Here is a 25,548-nt window from a genome sequence, read left to right on the forward strand (position 1 = left end):
GCACGGGCAGCACGCCCTCCCCAACCCTTTCCTATCAGCTCTTCTTGCAGCACCGTGAGCAAACCCTCATGTAAAACTGATCACATTTGGTATTTTGGCTGTCTTCTCAGCCTCCGTTATTGGAGGTGCTGAGTCTCTCAAGGGCAGGAACCCTTATTTTTTATCTCTGTATTTACAAAGCCAGTAGCATGGTTGGCACTCAGGAAATGGTAGTTGAATAGTGAATGAATGAACGATTTTTTCACCTCCTTGAATTGCAATCACGTTGCTTTTATTCAGCAGCCCATGACTCAGGTTGTCTAAGGACGATACGCCAAGTAGCCCTCCCAGGATTGTGTGTCGGCTAGCACTAATTATTGGGGTATGGAAGTCAATGAATTTTCAAGATGAATGGAAAAGGATGTTGAATGCTGGATTGTTTTTTACAATCAGTTTTTTGAGAACCACTGTTTAGTAGTTCTCCAATTTTCATCACCCAACCACCAGTGGGTACCCACAACTCCCTACACAACAGAATATTTTCTGTATACATATTAAAAAATAAAAACCAAATTAAATTTTTAGAAATTCCAAGCTAGCATTTTTGTCTTGTAGGCACTTTAGTTCCTAAGGAGATACTCAGAGAGCTGTAGTTTTTGGCTTCAAAGATGATTTTCAGGTCTGGAAGGGAGGAAGTATGGAAAAAAGGCCCAGAGAGGGGAGATGCCAATTTGTACATTCTTTGCACTTCAATGTTGAGAATTCATTAATGGCAGGAACCAGGGGTAAGCTTGGTAGATCTCCCACAGCACCTAGCACTGGCTATGCATGTAGTCAGTGCTCAATAAAAATTAGATGGATGGATGGATGGACAGATGTACTATAGTTTGCTATTGTCAGTATAACCAACAGTCACCTGTAAGTTTATGTAACTCTGCTCAGAATGCCCAAATAACCTGCCAATTTGAGAATCACTTTCTTATGCATTAATTTCCTCTCTGAAATTTTCTTTACACAGAACTGATACCCACTTATTTTCTGTTCCTTATTCAATCATTCAAAAGAAACTCCTGCCTCCCTCATCACCCAACAGTAAAACCCTCTACATAGACAAGTATCTTCTCACACAAATACATACAACATAACACAACGGTATTCTCATTCAGGGTATTGTGTCTCCATCTGAGTAAGAGATGAAGCCAAAGACAGAATTAAAGTCTAAGACGGATGTTTTGTTTTTTCCATTTTTTTATTTGGCACTAGCTACCCTGTGCTTTAAAACAAAACAAACAAACAAAAAAAGAAGCCAAAACATGCTGACAATAAGCTGATATCCATCTCTTGCTTGGGGGGTGAGGAGGGAGAGGGCGAGTATAGACTAGTCCTATGTGTCACACTACCTATTATAACTCCTTATCCCAAATAATCCACTGCCATTCCCACAGCTGCACCTGGCTGTGCTTTAGCTACGTCCAACTCATTCTCGGAGTCTTTTCTTCCTTTTGTCCCTCCCATTTTTGTGTAGTTCTCTGTCTGTCCTAGCTTTTGTATGATGAAGATTTCCAAGGCCAGGTGATCCTTGGGCTGAGAGTGGCCTATTCACGGAGATGGTCTTGGAGGAGGAAGGAAGAGCCATTAGGGAGGAAGCTTGGGGAAGATGGCGGGAAAGATTGGGGCCAGATGAATTACCAGAGGGAAGAGAAACCTGGAGATGTTCAATGGAATATGTACAAAAGACTATTTCCCAGATCTCCTGCTCATTCAAGAACTTCCACTGAAGAAGAGATGGAAAATGGGTTTGAGGAAAGCAATACTGCGTTCTGTGAAAAGATTCATTTTGCTGCTAAAGGGAAATAACCACGAGAGAAGAGAGAGACAGAAAGGAACCAGGAGCAGGGTGGGCGAGACAAAGAGGAAGCCATATGGGGAGGGGGGTGGGAGGAGAGAACATGGCATGCAGTGGGAACACTGTTGGAAACATAAGAACCGCCCCCGGAAACAAAATGCCAGCCTCTCTGGGCAGAAATCTAAATTGTCAGCACATGCATCTTTGCTCTGAGAAACAGACACCTTTTTTTTCTTTCTTTCAGGATGAGTCCCCATCACAGCATCAGCGAAACACTTCAAACTGAGACAGACAGAGTTTCATTCCTCCCGTCGTGCAGCAACCCAGGGCCCTTTGCTCAGTGTTCCTCGGAAATGCGCCATCCCCAGGCTGGAGTCCCAGGGCAGGGGAAATTCAGGAACAAGTCATTGCCTAGATTTCATATAGATTGATGCCCTACAAAACTATAACGAAAGAAACCCATCCGTTCTTGGTAAAAAATGAGAACAAGTAAATATAATCTTTAATTATTACACTTTCGAAATACAATTTTCCATTCCATGTTCAGTTATTAATGTCAATGTGAGCAGGGACAGTCCAATAAAACAGGTAAAATTAAATAATAATAACCAAAAAAATGGTTACATGTTTTTGAGCTCTCTTCTCTTCGTACCAAGCTTCCTGCTAAGCACTTTGTGTACGTTCTCATTTAACTGACACAGAAACAGGAAGAAGTCGTTAGTGGTACCTCTGTTTTCACAGACGCAGAGGCAAACTCAGAGAGGTTAGGTAACTGGCCGTGGCCACTTGGCTGACAAGTACAGGAGCCGTGATGCTGAGAGACTCCTTGGGCTCCTCACCATCTGCAAAGGGCCCCAAATCTCATCTGAGCCAACGGTGTTAAGTTCCCTGGCCACCAACCTTCTCCTACACCTGGTAATAGGGGAGGAATGGTTTGAATCCTTCACTTCCCTTTAATTTCTTTCTTAATGCTGTTTGGAAAATAATACAATGATCAAACATTAGGCAACTAACTTGAATAATAATAAAAAAAAAAACCTCAATAATCAACCCCTGATTAAGGATAGTTAACTAGATAAAAGAGAAGAAATAAAAACATGGATGGCCCACAAATGCCTGCCCTCTCTACCACATTTGACACTACTAACCTTTTTCCTTTCTTAAAATAGTCATTTCTTTTGGCTTTGACAACATGCGCCCCTATATGGCTGATCACCGCAATCCTCTGTCTGTCTCCACAAGGCCTGTGACCTTTGGCGAGTACTGCGCCTCTTCCCTTCCAACCATAGCGGATGGTCACGGCTCAGTCCAAACCACATTTTTCTTTTCTCTGTATACTCTTCTCCTGAGAGAACTCAACTTGTCTCAACTAGGCCACTGACAGCTGTATCAGCTCTATGCTGGTGCATTTCAAATCTGCAAGTCCACCTTGCAGACTGTGTAGCTCTAGGCACTACAAGACATCCTCACTGACATGTCCAGCCCTCAGCTCAGAACTTGATGCATCTTCTGTGAAAAACAGGTTCTCACTTCAACTTCTCCATTTCCATTGACCCATCATCTCTTCAATCTTAAAATCTAAAACCCAGCTTTGACTCTTTTATCCCATGTATTATTTCCATATAGGATATTACCGGATCCTAAAGAAGTGTCCTTCAAAATTCTCTTGCAATCCTTGTGGCCACCAAAATTCTAGCTCTTGTCATCTCACATTTGGAATATTTACAAATGGGCTGACTTCTCTCCCCACCTTGGCTCACTCTTGTCCCATGCTCTCATATAGTAACAAGATTAATTTTACAACAACCATTTCATAAAGTCTTTCCTATGATTACCTCCCAGAATAAAGTTAAATGACACTGATCTAGTATTCAGTGTTCTCTATGACACTCATTTGGCCGAAGCCAGGAAATCAAGAACTAAACAGGCTTTTTCATAGACTAAACTCAGCTGCTGAGGTGAATCGGATCATGCCTTTTCTATCGTGTTATGAGCTGCACTCATGTTCCCACTGAGTGCAGCTCTGTGCAAAGTGGATACTGCACTATTTGTTGAAAATATAAAGAAGACTAGAACCTGAAACAGAGTCTTCAATAGATAATCCAAAAGCCCAAAGGAAATCAAGGCCACAGATATTTCGAAGCTTAATTTCACAATTAGCTTAAGTCAATTCACTCATTCAACACATAAATAATGAGGGCCTGCCCTGAGCAAATTCAAGTGCTAAGCATTCAAAGGAAACGGTGAGTGGAACAGACCCATCCCTGCCCACATGGAGCTCACGGTCTAGTCAGAGGAGGGCACATGTACAAAACACGGAATGAGGACTGCAGGGAAAGTGGGAAGAAGTGAACCGATTTGAGATATGTTTTGCTACAGAACCAGTAAGATTAGAAAATTGGTTAAATGAAAGGAGTGAGGGAGAGGAAAGAATAAAAGATGACTTGTGTATTTATGACACATGCAACAGAAAGGATGACCATGCTGTTCCCCTGAGATGGAGAAAAGTCAGGGAGACCAGGTCTATGGGGGTTATCATAACAATCCACCCTTGGGCATGCTCAGCAATTCCATTAGTAGAACCCTATCAGATAAAAGAAGTTGATCTGAAACGGTTTGAAGCTCATTTCCTGACCTTTACCCTATTTATCTTCTCACATACCCTATACCTCTGAGAAAGGAAGAGCCCTACCAGAAAGTAGGCCTGTGACGAGGACAGCAGCATCAAGGACTCAGACAGCCTAGAACTGGGCACCTGGACTGTGAATAACTGCAGGTTAGTGTTCGCTGAGGCAGGGAGAATATAAAATAAATCTTTTCAATCCAAGAAAATCAGATCTGGCCTATTTATTTTTCTTTATCAAGTGACTCAAAAGCTTGGCTAAATGAAAAACTAAAGCCAATCTAAAAAGGGATTGCTCCTGGTGTTGTATATATCCATGCAAGAGGCAGGCTTACCCAGGAGCCTTCCTCTCCCTTCCCCTTCCGGGACGTTGCCGGCTGCTATATAATATAGTGTGGGATACATGAGGCCAAGGTTCCGGGTTCAAACCTATTCACTGGTCATAGGGTTAGTAGGGAACACGGAAGTTCAATCCCTCATGTAATCAAAGAACCCAAACCCTTTAGAATCAGGAGAAACATAGGGCTCACCTCTTCTAAATTCTTTCTTTCCAAGTAAGCATCTCTCCTAAGACATTATTTTACAGACGAAAAAACCAAAGTCTGAAAAGGTGAAATGGCGTGCCTGCCCATGGCAACACCACTAACGAGGAACAGAGCTGGAAACAACCACGCTCTCCTGCCTCTGCCCACAATCCCGCATGGTCTGGATGGAAATGAGAGGGTTGTGCCTAGAAAACAGTCCCATTTGGAAAGCGATTTGAGATCGGGTTGATGACATCTAAGTTTCAATTTGCTAAATGAAGCTCTCATGGGTACTGAGTCACATGAGTAAAATGATCCAAATGATACTTGAAAAATATAAAATTGATAATCAGTAAGATGATCTCTGTGATGGTAAAGATAGGGGAAACAGAGCCGCTTGCTGTAGCAATCTAGGCACAAACTAATGAAGATAGTGACTATGGAAGTGGAGGGAAAGGATGACTTAACTTAGGGGCCCTTAACTTAGGGAAATTTGGGCGTCTGATCGACTGCACGTATGAAAGGGATGACGGACAATCACATGTTTCTGATTAGAAGGCATGAGACCATGGGAACATTCTGTGCACACAGAGTCAATGCTGAAAACTAGTTCTGCCAATGAGTCCAAAAAGTCATCTTCACACATGAAGGATTGCATATTTAATTTTTAAAAAGAATAATCAGTTTTTTTACTCTGCATGCACATACTCCACCTTCCATTTCTTTAGTGATTCATTCACATCTCTATTCCATAAAAAATGCTATGTCTACTGTGCTATGAATCCTAGGGTGGCTACCAAAATGAGTGTGATGTTCCAAGCCCCAGAAACTCCCAGATATATTTTTAATTTGAACTGTTGGCACATCTAAGTGCTATGATAGGGGTATGAACAAAGGGCTATGGGAGCACAAAAAGAGGAATGACTAATTCTGCCTGGAATTGTCCGAGAAAGCTTCATAGAGAAGGTGACACGTTAGTCACCTTAAAGGGCTTAAAGGACATCCATGTCCTTCCAGGGAAACTGAAAGGCAGGTACACAGGTCACCCTTTTGATTTAAGATGTGAGAGCAGCAGCCAGTGCAGAGAGGTGCTCTCGGTAGATTCACTATTGCGCCTCTTCTCTTTCCTGCCTGGTTCCAAGACAACACCAAACAGCCAGGACGAAATGAGGTTGACCTCGTTTCAGGCAAGATGAAAGCAAGAGAAGAGCCTATGCAAATGCATGAAGTAGTCATGAAGTGGTAAAAGACTGTCATATTTAGAGAATGGTCAGCCATGTCATTCGATGTTGCTAGATCACAAACTGTGTACGTTGGGGTAAGGTGGGAAGTTGGAAGAGAGGGCAGTTAAATAAGACAAACCCAATCATGAAGGTTGGGCCCAGATACTCAAGGGTCTTTTCTGGCTTGCTAAGCAGTATGGACCTCATCCACCAGATAAAAGGAGCCACCAGAGATTTGTGGGAAAATTAGACTTCCGCCCTAAGTATATACAATGCTTCATTATTTACAACATGCTTAAATCTTACTTGATACAATAAAGCATGGGTTACAACTTATTCCTCATCTCCAACTTGATTTGGGAAAGACTACTTTAGCCTCTTTGAGGTCTTCAATGACAAAGTCTCTGTCTAAAAAAGTACAGATGCCAAAGCAATGGGTTTTTCATCACCCAATTCAACTACTGGACATAAGCTTCCTGGGCAATGCTTGTTGGGGTCATGGTCATACTTTTGGAATTGATATCTGATAAGGCCTTTGTTCTTATTCCTTTGTGAAGGAAAGCAGAATATATTGGAGGAATTTTGAACATACACCCCTATAGGGAGATAACCTCCTTACCCCTGAATTCATAAAAGCAGGGTTCAAAAATTCACAGAAGCAAGGTTTTCGCTTTCTCATGGCATAATTCCCCTATGCTAAGGCAGACTGCTCTCCTGTCCTCATGCTGCTCCTTCCCTCAGCAGAATCTCAGTTGTATCAGGACGGGCAATGCAATGGGCAGAATCTAACACAGCGGATCTCAGTTGTATCAGGACGGGCAATGCAATGGGCAGAATCTAACACAGCGGATCTCAGTTGTATCAGGACGGGCAATGCAATGGGCAGAATCTAACACAGCGGATCTCAGTTGTATCAGGACGGGCAATGCAACGGGCAGAATCTAACACAGCGGATCTCAGTTGTATCAGGACGGGCAATGCAACGGGCAGAATCTAATACAGCGGATCTCAGTTGTATCAGGACGGGCAATGCAATGGGCAGAATCTAACACAGCGGATCTCAGTTGTATCAGGACGGGCAATGCAACGGGCAGAATCTAATACAGCGGATCTCAGTTGTATCAGGACGGGCAATGCAATGGGCAGAATCTAACACAGCGGATCTCAGTTGTATCAGGACGGGCAATGCAATGGGCAGAATCTAATACAGCAGATCTCAGTTGTATCAGGATGGGTGATGCAATGCAGGCTGGACCAATGACATGTTACACAGGGGCTCAGAGCCTAATGCTGATCTTCTTTATTTCTGAAATGTCTCTTTCTCCTCAGATATGTCCTGTTCCTTTATGTCTCCTGTCAATTTCTTTTTTTATAGACATATTTCCCTGCTGCTTACTAATAACCAGAATGACTGATTCGACAGCTGGTATAACCAAATGTGGAGAAGTAGGATCTTTTCCCAGGGCTCGGAAGGAATAGAAGACAGAGGATTTTTTTTTTTTTTTTTAAATAAATAAATAAATAACCTCAGTCTGAAGCACATGTCCCTGCCAGGGCTGACAGACGTAGCGTGTGTGTCCTTTACACGGGACCCAAATGATTTCAAAGACTGAATCAAATGCTGTACTTGTTTTCTTTTCCCACTTCTCAATTTTACCTTTGCAATAGAAATAGAAAAAGAAACATTTCTCAGTTTTCCTGACACTGACAGAGGAACTATCATCTTTCACAGAAAAGGGGAAAATGAAATACCAGATGACCATTCAACTTGTGGATATACCTCTGGTTCTCCAGGACAGCATGTGGAGCTTCTAGGTCACCCCTTTGATTCAATACATAAATATGGTGGTCAGTGCAGTGAGGCACTCTGGGCAGATTAACTATAATATTGTGCCTTTTCTCCTCCCTGCCTGGTTCTCAAGATACCAAACAGCCAGGATGAAATAAGGTTGACCTCACTTCAGGCAAGATGAAAACAATGACAGCAAGAGAAAGGAAACTCCTGTAAAATTCAGGGAACATTAGTAATAGCCACAGGCTCTTGGCCACTGAAGTTCACAGGTCCATAGCAATGTAGTAGCTACACCATACCCCCTTTCATCCATCCTTAACCTCAAATGCAGAACTTGATATTGCCTTGTCTATTCCTGATATGAAACCCAGACGAACCTCTATATGCTTAAAAACAAACAACTAAACACACAACCCTACTTACAGCACCAATCATTGGTCATATGGAAAAGAAGGATTTGACAGCCTGCATAAGATATTTGCAATTAAACCTTGAGAAGCCAGCTCAGTCTTAAAACATGCTGTACGATAAATGCCTTGTAGGGCCCAAAAGAGGAGCATGCATTGTGTAGCAATTAATAATGCTTCTGAATGGTGATTGGTTCCTCCCTCATGTTATGCTTTTGGTGAAGAGATTCTGGAAGGCTTACAAAATAGCCCAGATGTGAAATCTGGAGTCTGGGGAAGAACAAACATTCTAGATTCATTCCTTCCTCCTCTTTCAGCAAAGCCCAAATCTGATGGCCTTCAGTGGCCTGATAAGCTGGGCACCTTTGTGAGAAATGTAAGGGAGATGGCTGGGTGAGTGGAAGACAGAGGGTGAAGCCAACGATAAACATCACCTAATAATCGCCTACTTGGTAAGTGTGCCTGGAGGTTCTGCCACGGTTCTATCTTACAAATCACAAAGAGCTTTAACAACAACAATGTTGTATTTCTGTCTCTTCATCTTCTTATTCCTTTGGACATACATAAAGTTTCCTAAGTCTTTAATTATTTAATAGACAGATGGCAATGCCCTGTTCTGAAAAATTATGTCATTCCTTAATAAAATTCCAAAGCTATGCCTTGGCCTCGCTTGCCCACAGCAGACATTTGCCAGGACTGGGCCCAGTCAAAACCAAAATATGGCTACACATGATGAAACCAACTACAAACTCCTGCCAGAACATTATCAGGCCCAACTCAATTGGTTTGCCTGGAGGAGGACTCTCTCGGCCTCCAGGGTAAGAGATGTAAGAGACAGACACCCCGCCATTCCTTCTCTTACCTGGCCCTCACCCTGTGTCTTCCTCATTCTAAACACTGTTTTCCCTTTTATCCTGCAGTACTTTAGAAAGCAGTTCCATTAGGTATAATAACAGTGTAGTAATACAAAGAACAGCATTTTCGAGTGCTAATAACTTTCATTTTAAAACCATTTGTGTATTCCAAAATTCGACAAAGCATCAATTTCTCACCAAGGCCAACAGACACATCAAATTTGAAACTTGTAAAAGTCTGTTTCTTTTGGATTTACAATCCGTGTACAGGGGAATTGAAATATCGTTTAAAGTCAAATTTGTTTTGATGCTCACGCTGCCAGCTTCACTGATGGAAACTCATCTCTCTGCATAAAATAGACACATGGAGCATCAGCAAAAGGAGCAGAAACCTTATTAGGAAATCACGACCACCTGCAAGGGGCTCACCACTGATGAAGTGTTCACGTCCTATACCCTTTCCAGGATTTTAAGTTCACAGCATTGACAGGGATTGCAAGTTTTAGACTGTTCAGGAGAGAATCAAAGGATGGAATTCTTTCCTGAGCACCAAGTTCAAATTTATGTGAATGCCTTCAGTGCCTTTGACCCTATTCTGGTTATTGGGCCAAAAAAAAAAAAAAAAAAATGACAGCAGAGTTGAGAACAGTGATTCACAGCCTCTGGCTGCCCTTTAGAATAGACCTGGGCACTTTAATCCACATCAGTTCCCAGACCTTGCCCCCTTTCCAACCCAACTAGACCAGAATTTGTGTTGAGTGGGACCTTGGGATCTGTATATAGTTTCTTAAAGCTGCCCAGGAAATTCTAACATGTAGTGGGACTGCGAAGCACTGCCACAAGGAACTCACAACAGGGAGAACTAAAAACACGATCAAGACAGCACAGGAGAAGTCACACGTCAACAGGCCTGGGGCTGCTGAATCAGTATCAGGTGCTCAATTTTAGAAGACTCCTGAATCTGAAGAAGAAAAATGCTAACTTTTGACGATCCGAACAAGCCTATTTTACTGGGATTACTCCGTTCGCCGTCACCGCCTCTACCACCCAGCTTCCCTGTCACTGCTGTGCACCGTTCTCCAAATGCTTGGGGGGTGCGAGTATCGTCTGGGCAGCGAGATGGTGAGCACCTGGGCTGTTTCCATAGTTTCGAGCACACAGTAGGTACCAATCAGTTTGTCACTCGTGGCTGGTGAGAAAGGCAGATTCTGCAAAAAGCTGATCACACGGAGGATGGTTCAGAACACACAAGTGCCTGACTTGGCTGAGATGGTTAATTTTGGAACTCGGCTGAACGTTCAGGGAAGGAAGCGCTTCCCTAAGGATTGAGCCGCTAGAGGCCGCTCTGCGCCAGATTCTCGCTACATCGTGATCCGAAGTGAAATCACATCAAAGGGGAAAGGAAGGCTTCTGAGTAGCACAGGGAGTCATGGCAACACCATGGTTCCTATTTTTAAACTTGTTGGTGAGTGAGCACAAAGTGCGGGTGTGTGCACATGGGGGAGGGGATTCTGATAAGTTTCAAAAGAATATTCTTTCATGAAGCGTTGAGTTGACAGGAGGCTAATAATCTGTGACAGTGAGATCAAAGGATTGAACGAGAATCAGCTATGTTAGAATGGTTCTTTTCTCCCCCCTAACTCCACTGTCTTAGTCTCTATCAGAAAGGATCCTTCATGGCCTGGTGTCAGAGGTACCAGGAAATTTCCGATTTAGCTAACATATTCTGAAATTCTGATCTTTGTTCCTTAAGCTCATTCTGCTAGCCTCTCAGATACTTCACTTTGTGAATTATCTGTGAAGTCCAAACAGCATATTAAAAGAACTTCTCTGTGGACACTTCACTCCTTGTGAGGCCAACCACGTGGATGCCTCTGTACCCCCAGGATCTAGCACAGGGCTCAGTACAGAATAGGGAGTCCGCATGTGTACAGAATGTGTCACCTGCACGTCCCCTTTCTTTCCCAGAAAGTAGCCCCTACATGTCCCATTTCTTTCCCAGTAGCTTTAAAAAAAACAAAAAAAAACAAAAAAACAAAACAAACAAACAAAAAAACTTTCCTCCAATCTTTGGTTGAGTATAAGCCTTAAATAAATCCAAACTTATCTGAGCTGGCAAAATGAATAGCGGCCCTGGAGGATTTGTAAATAATGATTTATAAATCATGACAAAGGCCAAGGTCTTGTTTTGTTTTATTACATGCCCCTGATGATATTTTCAATGTGCCTATAACCTCCCTTAGCCTTGGCATGTTTTAGAACAGAAAGCCTGCAACCACTTCAGTTCCAAGGACTCTCAGGTAGATTTCAAAAGGTATGCGAAGACTACAAGTTGTTGTTTTGTTTTTCTATACATGAGTTAAAGCACTTTGGCATATACAGGAATAGGATAAGAAAAATAATCATCCTTCCCAATCAGAAAAGGAAGGTATCAGCAAGATGAGAGCAGGCTGGGAAACAGAGATGGATACACCTCAGGATGGAGAGTGAGACGAGCAGGCTCAGTGTGGGACATCCTTACCACATGTGTGCTGGACACTGCTCCGGGCTGATTCTGGATCTATCATGGTCTATCTGTTATGGCTCTCCAAGGATGGGGAACCTATGGCCTCAAGGCCACATGTGGCCCTCCAGATCGCCAAGTGTGGCCCCTCAACTGAATCCAAACTCTACAGAACAAACCCGTTTATTAAAAGGACTCAGACGTTAGGGCAAGAATTCAGCAGAGATTCCAAGAGGAAATTGGAATAAAGGAAATTCTTTATTACCAAACCACCCTGTCCTGCAGGTTAATGATATGTTCATATACATCAGAGTCATGCCCAAGTGACTCAGCCTCTTCAGCAAAGGAGAGAGTCCCTGGAAGGACAGACAACGTGGGGCAAAGTACAATTGGAATTCATAAAAATTTAAGTTTGAAAAACCCAAAGTAGGCAAGTGACTTAATCTTCTGGATCTGAGTTTATCTGAAAAATGGAGGGACTATCACCCTGTACAGTACTTTTAAGATTAAATGATGCTACGTAAAGCACTTGGCACATAGTATTCCCTCAATAATCTTTTTTAAAAGTAAATTTTCTAAATTGCTGAAGCTTAGTTTTCTTAAGTACAAGCTTTTTCTTGATTATAGGAAGCATTTTAATGGAAAATTTCAGCAAGGTATTATAGAGTTCTCTGACTTCTTATATCAAGGATAATCAATATAATTTAAGCTCTTATTGATGACTTAACAGTGACTATGCTATTTTGCTATATGAGGATCCTTTACACATGATTCCTGGTGAGTGTATGACAGTTTTCCCCAAATAGTCTTAGACAATAGTGCTTTCCAAGGTCTTCTATGGGATTTTTCTAATATCTCCCCCTCATTCCATTTCGTTTGTTTTCTTATTAATGCTGTCAGCTTGTCGACCTCATCCCCATCATCATGCTTGTTATTTCTAAGCTGTTGCTACCTGGGAAATCATATAAACAAGTATCTCAGACTACTAGTTGTCTACTAAAGACATGGCCTGGATTCTTTCTTCCTCTAGTTAACAGAACTTCGATTTATTCACTGGGCATATTACTTCCCAGGTTAAAACTAAACTAAATTTCCAAGTTGTCCTTGCTGCTAGCTGTGGCCATGGGCTGATTTCTGGCCAATGGGCTGTAAGCAAAGCGGTAGGAGGTGGGGATCTCCTTAAAGGAGAAAGGACCTGCGCTTTGTCCTTTCTAACTCCCACCTGCTGCTTGGAACTGGAGCTCCAGCAGCATCTCAGGCATGGGGGTGGCGGCCACACCCAAGGAATAAAAGTGTAGAAGCAAGCAGGACTCTGGGTCGCAGCATCATGCAGCCACCATACCAGCTCTGAATAGACTACCTAACTATGCTCATGTCTCTTATTTCAACTGGACTACTGGGACTCTACCAGAGCTAACTCAACTGCCCGACATGCTTCTTAGAAGTATGGATTACATATATTTTTGAGAAGTCCATAAATAGTAAATATAGTAAATGGGAAACCACATTCATTTTAGGGAAAGAATTTTGTGTCAGTGACTGCAGCTGAGAGCCCTTTTCTGCTTTCTTCACGGTTGTTGGTTATGTTCTAGGCACATCAGGTTGTTGAATATGTGACCTCCTCTCCTTCAGGGAAAAGAGCTAAGTGTCCTTGTGAGCACATGTGGGATGTGGTAACAAAGTGGTGAGGACAATGACCCTGGGGAACCTGTGGAATCACTGTTTGAAGCCATAGTCTCTAATACATACACACACACACACACACACACACACTCTCACCCCTAACTTTTTCTCTAGTTGATAATGAGGAAGATTTGACATATTATTAAAATCTGTGTAATAATGAGTTATAATATAATAATGTTCTATTCTGCTGTTTTTGCCTAAACAAAAGTTCCTGGCAGATTTTTCAAGCAGGGCAAAATAAGGTGAGTGGGAGTGTCTGGAAATGCCACGGGGAATATACAAAGGACGCAAGCCTGTGAGTTCGCTCTGTGATGCCCATAGTCAATCCAGGCAGGGAAGAAAAGAAGCCCGCACAGGTTTGTTGTAATGATTTAGTGATAATATATATGAAGATTACCTGTATGAAAATGCTCACTTTTATTTTTATTAGCCATAATGATGAACAACTAGAAGTTTTTGGTCATCAAGTTTTATGTCCAACACTAAATGTATTTCGATTCATCTCCCCATCTGGACCCCATGTATAATCTCTCTCAGGGAACCGTGAAAAAGACCACTTAGAATGAATATGATATCATCACAGGGTGGTTTCCATGGCTATTTCTGTTGCTTTGTCAGGAAAGAACTTTCCTTTAGAAAAAGAAGATATTTATGGATATCTCAAAATATATATAACCACTTGACTACAAAGTCCTTTGCCCAAACAATAAATGTGCTAGGGTTATTTAGCAACCATCCTTATAGCCATCAGGACTTTAAAAATGGAATCAGATTGGAAGGAAATACCCCATTGATATTTATCAGATCAGAGCTAATTCCAGGCAAGCCATTTTTAAAGAATTCCTCCCAACTTCTATTGCATACTCACCCCTTCTCATGTAATCCCCTAAATAGCCTCAGAGTAGGAAGAATTAGGGAAATGTAATACGCAAGTGTTTTATCCAGTTCTCTGAAGAATGCTCCGCTTTGTTTGACACGAGCACACATGAACAGGGGCTGTCTGGATGTGTAATTCCTGCACACGTGAGTGTGAGCGTGTGCATGCGAGAATTCCAGATGGTCACTTAGGAACACAGAGAGCTGAAGGCAAGAAAGGCTTTAAAGCCTTTAAACGAAAGCTCGCTAAAGAAGAGAGGGACGGCAAAAGATCAATACACAAAACAACCTCTGAGCAAGGATGGGAAAGAATGAAGGGAGGAAGACGGTGGGGTGCGGAGCGGCAGTGAATGAGGGAAAGAAAAGGCCTGAGCAGCGAGGCTGTAGCAGACCCCGGCCGGCTGCTGCTGCTGGAAGGTGGACAAGAGGGAACAGATTTCAGCAGCAGGGGACTCTAATCTGTCAGCGGCAGTTCCTTCATGTGTGACCAGCCGGCCCAGCTTGGGGACTGGTGCCAGTCTGGGCGAGCTAACCCCGCCAGGCCATCCATAAAGCCTTGAAAGCCCAGGGAAGACCTTCTTTCCCATCTCCTGCCTCGCGCCTGCCTGGGCCTCTCCAATGCCCTTCTGCGGTGCTGCTTCAGACGCCTCAGCAGTCACCCTGAACGCCCCACTTCCTCTAAATCCTTACCCGCCACATCGGGCCCTGGAGAATTTTTTTCCAGGATGTGACCACTTATGCATCCCCAGTAGGGCTATCAGAGAAGAAACAAAAAGAAAGCCTCAAACCATCATCTGTTTAAAACGTGCAAGATCTCATGTAGATGCAAAAGCCACACAAGTATCTCTGTGCTCAGGGAGCTCATGTTAGCTAAGCTGACCTTGACCAGCTGTGGTTCAGCTTTCACTCAGGCTTCCAGCCTGTATCTGTAACCAGAAGTGACAGCACTCCAGCTTTCTGGCAACTCGCCCCCGTCCTTCCCCCCACCCAGCCAGCTAGCCTTCATCCTCTGGTGGGAAGAGAGAGCAGATGGAGAAATGACTCCCACTCGATTCCTAAATAATACCAGCTTCAATTCCCATTAACTGTGAATTTGCACCCTTGTCTGGGTAAGAACCAAGGAAGCAGGAGTTGTGGGGACATTGCCAGCCCAGGGCAAAGGCCAGCAGCAAAGCTCTGGCTGCCTGTGGCCCTTCTGAGGACGTGGCCAAGCAATTAGGGGCAGTGTGCTCCAGCACGGAGCGCGGCTCCTCCAACAGGACCTCCTGGGTTCTGCACCTGCCTGGCCTCTCCCGGAGCAGGGGCCGTGCTGAGATTGCGTTTTCACATTTGTAAAATCCGTTCTACTCAATACCGTGTATTCACCAAGAGGATACGCATTGAAAGGGTTGAATCAGATGAGCACTGAAGACTCTCCCAGCTCTAATGCTCTGATTCTAAGGGAAGCCAAGCTTTCTTTAAAGCTTCCTTAATATGCTGCACAGTGAGGGGCTGAAATGCAGGTCCCCGAGCCAGACCTAGGCTAGACTCTGGCATCACACTCTCTAAGTTGGGGATCCCCGGGCCTAGGGTTCCTTAAAAACACATAAAATGAGAATCAGGAGTCTTGTCTTTTCATTCATGCTTTTCTATCCGATAGATATTTATCAAGTGCTGCTTATCAGGCACTGTGCTGGGAATACAACAATTAAAACACAAAACCTGCCTTGCAGAGCTTAAATTCAAATGGGAGGAGGGAAGTCACAACATATTTAAACATATAATATGTACAGTATGTCAGCTAGGTGCCACAGATAAAAATAAAGCAGGAGAAAGAGACAGAGAATGCTTAGGAGAGTGGGGAATAGAAGTTGCCCTTTTAAGTAGGGTGATCAGGGAATGTCTCTCGAGGACATTTGCATCAGGATTTTTGCAAGGATCGAATTAGAAAACTGCACAGTAGTGGGGATACAATAAAAACTCAAAAAGGCAACTAACGTTGAAGTTAATAACTTTTGCAGCCTGGCTGACAACGGGGGCTGATTTAAATATATACGTCCTGACCCTCTTTTTAAGCCATGCCATTGTCACCAACCCACATCCCTTCTGAGGCAGAATCTGCTCTTCAGAATGAGGCTTGTCTGCTTTCTACATCGAGAGCTGTTGCCCCTCTCTGAGACCACCCTATTCCTTCCTGTAGACGACGCACCACCTGTGTCATCTTGCCAGCGCAGATGTGTAGTCTCCACCCCCTAATTGTCCTCGGTGAGACTCTTCCCCACTCATTCGCCCACTTTTATCCCCTACCTTCTCCTCCAAATCCTAAGGAGTGTTTTAAAGGAGGAGGAAGGAGAAGAGGAAGATAAAAGAGTGGGGAGAATGAGGAAGAGGAGGAAAAGAAAAGAAGAAAAAGAAAAAAAATGGCACTGACATCATGGGTAAGTTTTAAATCTTACAAATCAGCCACAAAATTGAAAAGTGATTAAGGAAGGAATCATGTAGGGGTCTAGTGTAAATACTTGAGAATACTCTCCCCTGGTTTGCGTTTAAGGGAAAGCAGCAAAGATCACTTACTGAAATGACCCGTCTATTTATCTGATAGGAAGAATGTGAAAGACTAGAGGAAAACAGAAGAGTTTGAATGATCCTCATATTCCATTCTTCTTCCATAAACAGGTAAGGCCTCCTTTGTTACGCCTGAATTACAGTAAGCATTGGATACACCTTTAAGGACAGTTATTAGGTTCAGCTCTTTTTCCCAATTTATATGTCCTTCTAACCACTGAGAAGATAAAGTCTCTCCCTCCCTCTGTATACAGACATATCTCAGTTTACTAAATATTTTCTATGAAAATGTAGCTTTCCTTAGATTCCAGTGTATGTCTTTAGCAAGATGAAGACCCACTATGCCAGCTATTCCACTTATAACTATGCATTCATATAACCTTTTCACTGGTTGGTTCACGTGTAAATTAGATTAAGTTAAGTGAACCTATAACACATATTTGCCTTACCACAAATCTGCTTATGCCTGGCACTCAGTGAACATTTAATAACAGCTAAGAAATGGGTAATGACCAAGCAGCTCTTGCCCACAGAGTCTAAAAACTAACTCACGCAATTTCTCATTTATTCCTTAACCTCTCAGCACCCTCCAGGCCAAGAGAGCCAACTGGGCATCCCACGGAACAGTCCGGCTAATACAGTGGTTCCAAGATGGGGACCCTGCCTCAAGGTTGCAGGAACACCATGTTCATCACAGCTCTTCCATCAAGTACCTAACAGAGCCCCTTTCTTCACATCAGTTATTCAAAGCCATTGTTCACCACCCCTCAGGTGCTGGGCCAGGAGGATCCAGCCTTTTGAGATGGTAACTTTCCTGGGAAGGAAGAATTTGAGGGAGGAGGGAACAAATGTTGAGTCGAAAAACCGAGGACACTAGGGAAAAATAATTAGGCAAAATTCATAAGAGTTTTGCTATATTAAGATCCATCTATCTCAAATAGCATCTGCTCTTTCTCTAAGTTCCCCAAGTAGCTTTGTATGAAGGGAAGCAGGATTGGATTGTCCAGGACAGAGAGAGAGTGCGGAGGTACGTGGCAGGTGTATCAGCACGTGCGTGACAGAAACAGACTATCAGAGTACAGAGAGCACATGGAGAAGAAAAATAACCATTAACTGCTCCTTGGGGGAGTGAGGAATGAAAAATGTAGACACGTGCCAACTAATAGCTAACAATTCCTCCCTAGCTCAAGAGGATAAAGATGGGTTGGGATAACGAACCTAATCACTCCCTCAATATTTTCAAATCATCTGATATCAAAGGTTTTCAGACTTTTCTCAGGAACTAAGAATATCCTTCACTTTGAGAAAATACGGCATAAGAAATTCTCCAGCCCTGTCAATTGAATAGAGTTTCTAATTGGAATCAAACTCTCTCAGCATGTCTTGGGCTACGGTGTAGCAGGGCATTGCACTATGTTTACTAATAAGGCATAAATGAATGCTACAAAGTTCCAAGAGAAAATTAACTTTTATCAGTGTACAAAGTAGGGTTGCCAGATTTAGCAATTAAAAATACAGGAGCCTTGTTAAATTTGAATTTCAGATAAACAACAAATATTCTTTTGATATAAGTATGCCCCATGCAATATTTAGGATGGACTTACACTACAAAGATATTCATTGTTTATCTGAAATTCAAATTTAACTGGGCTTATATATTTTCTTGCAACCCTGGTAAAATGCCTCTCTAGGCAACCCCAAGCCTAGAAGTAATCATCATGTCTGTAGCAGCCCACACTTCAAGGAATTAAGTAGTTATCAGAAAGGAATTTGGATTAACACCTGATAAATAACATTTATTTGATAGTGAATGGAAATAGTGCATTTTAAGGATGATATGTCATTTTAAAAATTCTTCCTTTGGCAACAGCGAGTGAATCACTTCAAATATGTGTCTGTCTTTGGGATTCAGGGATATCATATCCCCCCTTGTCTCTGTTCCCCAAATCTGGATTTAGGAATTTCCCCCACGGGGAGAGAAAGCGACAATCTCAACAGCCAGAAAGGAGAGCTTTGCCTCCTCCTGCAAGGGCCTGCTGATGCTACTCACTGAGTGTTCAGAAGGTGAGAGGAGAAGCCACTTTCCTAACTCTACATCCCTGGTGTGGTCCTGGGGCTGGGGCTCTCCCAGAAATCTCCCCAGGAGCCTTCTTCCTCCCTGCTGCTCTTGCTGAGAGGTGAGCCGGTGGCCAAAGGAAAAGTCATCCTCATAAAACAACCAGCCATTTGCAGCAATTTTATTTGCAAAGATTTCCTGCTGTGGCTAAACGGTGCGGCTGCTTGGTTCCTTATTTAAAAGAGTGACCCTAGTGAGACCAGAGCTTTGGTGGGTAGATGGGGAGAGTCTAGAGGAGCTTGGACTGAGTGTGCCTAATTGAATCCCAGTGATCGAGAGTGCTGAGCCTGGTGACGATGCCCCAGACTTGAGGATGACTCTTTATCATTTCCATGAGCCCCGATCCAGTGGCAGGTAGATGCAGAACCCTAGGAAAGTCGGGGAACTGAGGCAGGAGGGAAAGTCCACAGAGGAAGCAGGTAGGTAAGTCTGAAGACACTTCCCAAGCAGCACACTCGGGCAATCCGGTGAAGCAGGACTCTCTCTCTCTCCCTGCTTCACTCTGGGGCCTGAGGACTTGATGAGAACCCTGCGCTGTGTGAGCCTGTCTCCTTGAGGACTGCCACACTGGAGTAGACGGAGGTGGCCTCTGCGGCCATCTCAATAACCTCTGGAAGCTCGAGGAGGGCTACCTTCCTAAGCGACCCCATGAGAGCCTCCCAGGCCTTGGGGAGATGGCAACCAGCGTGGTCCCAGAGCCGCCTGGTTGGAGACCGGGCTTCTGAGCTAACATTTACACTGCAAGGTAAAATAAGCCAGGAAGGATATGATAACATCTGCACATCACTGTTTACCCAGAGGAAGTTTTAAGATAAAAGCAGGCATTCCTGGACTGCATTTGTGGACTTCAAGGTAACATTCGCTTGATTTCTTTGTGTTGTGTGGCAGATGTTTTAGACTCAATAATCCTTCATTGTTCACTTTGGTTTTAATGAACAAACATGTCGAAAAATTATCTGAGTCAGATTTGAATTGAACACCAAAGACAGCGGGAGTACAAACAAACCTACAGAACTGAATCAACAGTAAGTGTTTAAGGAGGATCTTTATTATCCTGCAAAGAGGCGCAGAACAAGTTGGCTCCTGAAGCGCAACTGTGCGCGGAGCCTGGGAGGACATCGTCCATCACTTCCTAGGCCACACATTGTGCTAGAAATGGGGACGGAGAAGTGAAGGGGGTAGGAAGGTCACTGCTGCCATGGAACTTACAGGGAAGGGAGACGGGAAAGCATGAAATTGCTGTGGTTTAAAGAGTGGATTTACTGGAAAAGTACAAGATGCAGTGAAGGTATACAAGGTGGCGGTTAGTCCAAGGCTCAGGAAGACTTCCCAGGAGAAGTGGTGCCAGGCCTGAAACCTGAAGGAAGAGCACGGGGCAGGGAAACGAGCCCAAGGGCGTGTGTCTGGAAGGGAACTGCACGCTCTGCGGTGCGCTCTAGGCAGAGAGAGGAAAGAACTAGAAGTGAGAGAGAGTGTGGTGTCTTCCAAGAACCAAAGGAAGCTCTCAGTGTTGCAGGAAGGCAGAGAATAGCATGAGACAGTTTTGGAAAGACAGGCATGGCCCATGCTGTGGAAGGCTCTATAAACCACATTAAGGAAATTGGACCTTATTATAGGAGCAATGAAAAGCCACTGAAAGGTATTAAGCAGGAGAGTGATGAAATCACATTTTCATTTTAGATCACTCCGGCTGCAATGTAGATTGAAAAAAAGCAGAACTGAAAGCAAGAAGATCATGTAAGGGGCCCCACACTACTGTGCAGGTAAGAGATGGCCTAGGAGGCGGGAGGGGAGATGAAAATAAGCACAGCATCCCAGAGGAATGGGGGGCTAAACCCAGAGAAAATGGTTTGAGTGGCATCTTGGTAATAGGACATATCCCTTACGGGCAGTGCAGGTCTGGCTGGGAAAAGGCGGGAGGGTGATGGGAGAGAAGATACGAGTCCAGCTTTGGATATGGTGAGTTCTGAGGGCCCACAGCATCCACAGAAATATATCTGGTCACAGTTAAAGGTACAAACCTGGGGCTCAAGGAAGAGGTTCTGGCCAGAGATGTCAGTTTGGGGATTGTACAGACATTAATTGTATCCTTGGCAATGGATGAGAATAGAAGAGGGTCTAGGACAGAACCCTGAGAAGCACCAACATTTAAGGGCTGTATAAAGAAACAGGAGTCTGCTAAGGAGCCCAAGATGGAACTACCAGAGAGGTAGAAGGAAAACCAAGACCATCTGTACCCAACAGGGGTAATATCTAGGGATGAGGGAAAGGGTAGAAAGTTCAAGGTGGGAGAATATTAGGACTGGATCACAAATACAGCTACTTTAAAGCTGGTTTGTGTTTCAACCCTGAATTAGGAGATTGGTCTAGAGACTGCAGTCCAGCTGCCTTCCAGAAGTGACTCACTATCAACCTTCACGAAATGTATTTTAACATTCCCAGAGTACATTTTCTAATATTTTATTTCTTAAGCTGGATGATGGTACATAAGTATGTATTAAGTTGTTCTGAATACATTTCTGTATGTCTGATGATAGGATTCAAAATCAATTTAAAATGGATGGCCAAAACATTGTTGAGTGAAAGAAAGGTTATCGAACAGCAAGTACAGTTGTATATTCGTATATGTAAAATTGTAGATTTCTACCCATATAGGCACACGCACACAGATGTCGAGAAGGATGTTTAATTATTTCAACGATGATTATCTCTGGGTTAATTGAGTGTAAGGTCATTTTTATCTTCTCTTTTGTGTTCTTCTATTTTGTTTGAATTTTTACAATGTGCACACATAGCAGTTTTATACAAATAATGAAACCACAAAAATACAGCATAGAATCTTCTACCCTACAGTCACTGAATACCCTTAGGAGGCCGCATTGCCATCACGGCTGGGTTACATGAGGTGAGGTCTTGCTAAACAAACCAGACTAAGAACAACCATAAACGCTTCCTCTGTGGTAGCATTCTCACTCTTGAAGGCAGGGAGAGGGAAAGCAAAGGAGATAAAAACCAAGCCTATTCCTTTAAGGGAAGAGTACTCTTCATATGCCTGCAGACCCACGTAACCTACTCTCCATTCCCTCTACATACAGCAACATTCCAAAGGAAACTGGACTGGTCCTTCCTTATTTCTAAGCCTACTGCTTCTTTCCTAGTGATTAAGTGGTCCTTCGGGATCGGAGAGGCCTGGATTCAACTCCAAACTGACCATTCACTTGCAGCGTCACTTTGGCTGATTTATGCCCCCAAGCCTGCTCTCTTGTATTGTAAAACAAACGATTTTCAGAGCCTGCCAAATAGAGCTGTTTTGAGGATGAAATGAAGTCAAACACATAGAGTAACATCTAGCACATAGTAAGTGCTCAGTAAATCAGAATCATTTTGTATTTCTTAGAAAGAGCACACAGTGCAGCAAGGTTGGGATCCAAAAGACTGCCCCAATCATGACCGATGACCACCCCTGCGGCCAGCCTCAACCTGCTGCCAACTTGAACTGCTTTGCCCACAGTTTCTCAACCTCCACCTCCAGCCTTTGGAGATCTCCTCTGATCCCCACCATCAGTGTGCCCTTTGCTCCACACTCACCTATTCAGCATATTGGACTGGTAGATTCTCTTCTCATGGGTATTGTAACAACTGCTTTTGGGCTCGGGGATGAAGCTGTGTTCGGACAGCATGTCGGAAGCAGCAGTGGTGATTATGGCGATTCCATCTCTCACTCTGGCAGGGAGGCCATAGTCCCACTCATCGTAGGATACAGAGATGAGCCCGGTGGGGAACTCCGAGGGCACTGTGTCTGTATCCCCTGCCACCAGACTGGGCACAATCCACGTGTAGCCATAGCCAGTCAGCCCTACTGAGTTAGCCACTTCGAAGATGTAGGTGGCTTCTTCCTTAGTACAGTAAAGAAGAATGATGGGGCTTTGGAGTTTCTTGAGCTGATTCTGGATCTTAGAATCTCCATCATCCAGGGACATGTCCAGTAGGAGGACTTCCTCCAGCTCCCAGCCCACGAAGCTATTCTCGATGGTGCTGCGGATCTTGTTTACAAAGTCCTGGTAGCCAGGGAAGTAGGTGGTGACAATAGAAAAGATATACCAGTCGTACTCTTCCATGATGTTGAGCATTACGGAAGCTTGCTGTTCAATTGAAGGACCAAACTGGAAGAACATGGAGGATTCATCCTAGAATAGTAAAAGTGTAAAAAAAAAAGAGAGAGAGAGAGAAAGAGAGAAAAAAAATCAAACCAAAGATGGCAATGGAGATTTTGAACCAACTGGATACAAAGCTTTGTGTTAATGATTTTTTCATATAATGACTTTAATATTTTTTACTTTCAATAAAATACTTTTTAAATATTTAAATTGCAGACATTTGTAATATCTTTCTTCCTAAAACTATCTCCCAGACTTTGTAAAAAATCAACATAGGTCTATACTCCCTTAGTCTAAAATCCTTGGTGTCACAGCCAGTGCCTACAGCAGCTCCCCCAAATCAAATATGTTAATATTGCTATAGCAAAACACATGAAGAATCACATAAAGTGGAATAAAGACTTTCAATGGACTCGTGTCAGTTCATATCAGGTATTGCTATCAACAAGTTGCACAAACACGTACACACATGCTCATACAGACAGACACACACACTTTCCATTTTTTGAGGATTTTGGATTTCTTGATTGTGGATGTGTATCACTCAGTTATAGAGTGAATAATCCAAAATGTTCCCAATCTACACTTAAATCCACCTCTGGAGGTAGTATAGGCTCACTGGCCCAGAAGGTGGATGGTACTCATGTATGGATCTGAGGGAGATGCCCAGGTAGTGCAATACATACTGACTGGATCAGTATATTTTCTGTAAACAAATAACTATTAAATTAATATCACATTTAGTTTTCTCTCCAGCTTCCACTCTGATATCAAGATACGCAGGTTGGAGGAAGGCTCAAACAGCATATCTAAGCTACAAGTTAAAATGAGTGGTATTCAACCAAGCTCATATACGATTAGGCTTTATTTTAGAGCAACATAGAGAAAATGGCTCTTTCTCTTGCCTACGGAACACCACAGGGTCTGACCTGTCTGTTACACACATGCCTCTGTCAATCCTGAACGTCTTCTGTTTTCTCCTTCCTTTCCAGGGAGTAGCCATTTTAAATTTCTCCCATTTTAAGCTATATTTCACCTGCTGTTCTGAGATGGCAAGCCCTGCATTTTATCTCTACCCTATAGCTAGAAGAATCTGAACCGCAAAATGAACACCCTCTCAGCCTTGTGCTTCTCTCAGTCCATTTTCCCCTGATTTCCTCCTGGGTAATGGTACCTCTTCTCTTGGTCTGTGCCCCCTATCTTCCATCCCATGGTTCATCTCCATTTTATAACAATCCAGGCTAACAAAATTGTGTCTTTCTCCAAGGGTCAGTTCTCTCTTATCCCCCAACAAGAGCTTTACAGTACAGTTACAAGAGACCTGGGCTTTTAAACAAAATTATAGAGTGATTTCTTAGCTCAGGAACATATTGTTGTACAGCTGAGAAATTGCTGAGTATTTCCTGGGCACCCACTATTGAAAAAAATACAGGTTGGGAAATAATCCAGCTGGTGTCCAAAAATCCTGACTCGGCAATGAGAGCTGCCAGCCCCTCGGCTCTGCCAGAGCTACATTTGCTTCTCATGGCTTCAACACCCCCCTTCCCCACAGGCTATACAGAAAGAAACAGTGGGTGCTTGGTCATTTGGGAGGGATTCTTCCAGCCTAGGGTGAAATGGTGCTTATCGTGGCTCCTTTCTCTGGCCTTAAACATACGATTGAAGAGAAGCATCATAGGATCATGGAATTCAGAAAAGTAGGGAGGGTGAGGCACCAAGAACGGGTAGGTAAGAGAAAGGGAATTAATTCAGAATAGAATAATTATATCAGGTGTGTCCCTGGCCAGCCCCTGTTCCTAGACTTCTTCCATAACACAAGTACCGCTCTTCAGGCAAAGCTGACCTCGTCCTTAGGTTATAAGACACAGTGGCACTGTGGTCTGAATGTTTATGTCCTCCCAAATTCATATGTTGAAATCCTAATGGCCAAGGTGATGATGGTGTCAGGAGATGGGGCCTTTGTGGAGGTGATTGGATCATGAGGGTGGAGCCCTCATGAATGGGATTAGTGCCGTAAAAGAAGAGGCCCCCAAGAGCTGCCTTGCCCCTTCTTAGGTGAAGACTCAGAAAGAAGGTCCCCTCAGAGAGTGGGCCCTCATCAGACACCAGATCTGCTGGCACCTTGATCTTAGACTTCTCAGCCTCCAGACCTGTGAGAAATAAATTTTTGTTGTTTATAAGCTTCCTAGCTTATGTTATTTTGTTATAGCAACCTGAACGGACTAAGACAAGTGTGAATTTGGGACAACAGAACTTAATTATATCAAGACGCCTTGTCAGGCGTCTACAGAGAACCCTAACAGGAGCGGAAGACCAGTGACAGAGCAACTCACCTAGAACAGCTAGCACTTTAAAGAAACATCCATTTGTTTTTCTTCTTATACTTCCAGCTAAAGGGAATTTTCAGGATTCCCAAAT

The 25,548-nt window shown here is 43.4% G+C and overlaps 1 protein-coding gene across 1 annotated transcript in view; it reads right to left on the reverse strand.

Moving 5' to 3' along the window:
• Nucleotides 1-25,548, reverse strand: part of GRIN2B (glutamate ionotropic receptor NMDA type subunit 2B) — a 292,729-nt gene that overhangs the window by 160,890 nt on the left and 106,291 nt on the right. Inside the window, exon 2 of the mRNA XM_069490424.1 lies at nucleotides 22,562-23,160. Coding sequence (XP_069346525.1) covers nucleotides 22,562-23,160 — 599 coding nt within the window. The remainder of the gene's footprint in view (nucleotides 1-22,561; nucleotides 23,161-25,548) is intronic.

This window comes from Eulemur rufifrons, chromosome 16, assembly GCF_041146395.1.
Source record: "Eulemur rufifrons isolate Redbay chromosome 16, OSU_ERuf_1, whole genome shotgun sequence".
Taxonomy (NCBI): Eukaryota; Metazoa; Chordata; class Mammalia; order Primates; family Lemuridae; genus Eulemur; species Eulemur rufifrons.